Here is a 2,473-nt window from a genome sequence, read left to right as displayed (position 1 = left end):
GATTGTAGTAGTAGGACCAAAATTAGAGGGGACCAATGCAGGACGTCCTTGTACTGTGGGCTGGATTTTTCCTAGCTACTTGCACATCAGCAATAATACCCAATTTCCATACCTTTTTTCTCTTATTTAACAAGAACTTGATGTCTGCACACAGCTAACATTTTTTTTTTCTTCCCCTTTTGGGGCAAGAATTGAGCATACATTCATTCTTGATTCCAGCTTGTAGTCAAATCCCTCAAAATCCTGAAGACCCTAACATTATCATTAGTTTTTTTCAATCCCTCATATCAAAGTTGATGCATTGGGGCACATAACAGATTTAAAAAATATATATATGTGAAAGGTGGAAAATAATCGAAGATTAAAATTAAAATAAATAATAAAATAGAATAAAATTGTAGTTCATTTCAATATACTCCCAATCATTTTGATTAATGATAAACAATTGGTAAATAAAATGACAATTCATAACATAATTAACCAAGTTCTTTAACATGGTCGATCTCCATTCGCAGTAAAATTAAATGAAATGGGTTAATTAAATCAAACCTCACCGTCCAAATGGACATGCATTCACAAATAGCAGCCACACACACACACACACAAAAACTAAAACAAAACATTAATTCCCTAATTATAGTCTTAATTTACAAATTAGCTAATTAACTCAATTCATTTCTTGTCAAAACACACAGAACTCAGCAAGTGTAGAACTCAACAAGCTCGTCCATGGAGCCCAACTGAGTCTCGGAGTTTTCCAGCATCCACAGCAAGTGCTCAAACAGCACCACCTCACAGGCCACCACCACCTCACCTGATGACGTGTCCACCAGCTCTTGGATGATGGGGTGATCAACGATGTCTGAGTTGACCAAGTATCTCCTCCTGGACTTGCCCACGTACACAGCATGAAGCTCCTTGGAGACCTTGCTGTCATGATCTGATTCGCTTGTTGCGGCAGCTATGGAGCTTGTGGTGCGGGTGAGCTTGGTGAATGAAGGCCATCTCTTTATGACTGACTTGAGCTTTGTTAGCTTCCCCACTTTTGCCATCTCTCTAAAGCTCAAAGGGTTTGCTGGGTTTTTGATACCAAAGTGTTTGATGAGGGTCTGAGAGAAAAGTGTGAGGAAAGTGTGAGGGAAGGTTCATATATAAAACTGCGGAGGAGAGAGAGAGAGAGAGTGTGTGACACTTGCATGGATGGCCCACTGTTTAATACCAGCTAAGAATGAAATATATTTGGGTGCAAAACCAGTTGCTGGTAATTTGGCGGGCCTTACACTTAGCTTGGCAGATGGATCTTTTCTCTGCTTATTAGCTTTTCTATTTCCTTTTTCTTATTATTTCTATTGTGGGGGATATTTACATAAATATCCCTTGCCAACCCATCATTAATTTTAAAATAGTAGTAGGCTAGAAGCTCAACACAGGAGAATGCTTTATACATGTCTTTTTTTTTTTCTTTTTTTTTTTTTTTTTTTTTTATATGGGACCATGGTAGGTGCATGATTTAATTTGATTAGTTAAGACTTTTATGTGTATTTAACTTGCAAGCTATCCAGCTTAAGACCAAAAAGAAACAACTTTCATTCACAACATTCATGTTTTCTAGAAATATAATGAAACAATCTTAGTTAACAACTAATTCACATTTAAATCTCAAAGTTCTCAACAACTTTAGTACCAATCGTGTTCATACATACTACGCTATGTTCATACATATACGAAAATATTCTAGACAAAGTCAACATGTTATCTTATTAGACTGTGCAATCAGAAGAATTTATGTAGTCACTCACCCGATTAGATTTTCATTTATATAGTCATTATTAGCAAGCATGAAAACCTAGTGGGTTTGTATATTAATAACAAAGCTATAATTAATGGCATGCAAGACAGTATTAGACATACCATATGATATGTTCATTTACTTAGAACCAAATATGCAAAAGTAATTATGCAATATAGACATATATAATGAGTATTTTGATTAAACTTTAAGTATGGGATGGGTAATCATGTAACTAATAGATGGTAGGTTAACGTTGTTGGTGGTTGTTGTTCATGGTACTTATCAACAGCAACAAAATCAAGCTGTTTGTTGGTAAGCAGCCTACTATTTTCCAACCGTGAGTTTTTGTGTTTGGGAAAAAGCAAGGAAACAAACAACAAGATAAGCATCTTTTTTCCTGACCACTTGTACCAACTCTTGTCTTCACTTATATTCTTGTATGCGTTTCCAGCTTTTTCTGCGCCCAACAAACCTCCGCAAGATGTCATCCATGCATGGAATTATGAACTGTAAAGAAGTCTCTCATCGTCACTCTTATGGGCCTTGCAGTGCTTGCACCATCAATTGCTTCAACAATTCAACTTGTACCAACCTCCTTTCAAACCCACCACTATAAAATTAATAAATTGCTAGCATCGATCGTTCATACGCTATTTCCCAATGATTGTTACAAAATTTAGA

General features: G+C 36.1%; 1 protein-coding gene across 1 annotated transcript; it reads right to left on the bottom strand.

Annotated features, from left to right (window-relative positions):
- Window positions 1–449: 449 nt before the first annotated feature.
- On the bottom strand, window positions 450–1,136 carry LOC117622459 (auxin-responsive protein SAUR78). The gene has a single exon (XM_034353126.1). It carries the CDS (start codon window positions 1,050–1,052, stop codon window positions 699–701), a length of 354 nt encoding a protein of 117 aa, XP_034209017.1. The 5' UTR covers window positions 1,053–1,136; the 3' UTR covers window positions 450–698.
- Window positions 1,137–2,473: the final 1,337 nt, after the last annotated feature.

Source organism: Prunus dulcis, chromosome 3 (genome assembly GCF_902201215.1).
Source record: "Prunus dulcis chromosome 3, ALMONDv2, whole genome shotgun sequence".
NCBI lineage: Eukaryota > Viridiplantae > Streptophyta > Magnoliopsida > Rosales > Rosaceae > Prunus > Prunus dulcis.
This window is presented reverse-complemented; position numbering and strand designations above follow the sequence as displayed.

What these genes read in the sequence shown, in the direction of transcription:
- LOC117622459 (XM_034353126.1), bottom strand. Translation starts at nt 1,052, where the DNA reads ATGGCAAAAGTGGGGAAGCTAACAAAGCTCAAGTCAGTCATAAAGAGA.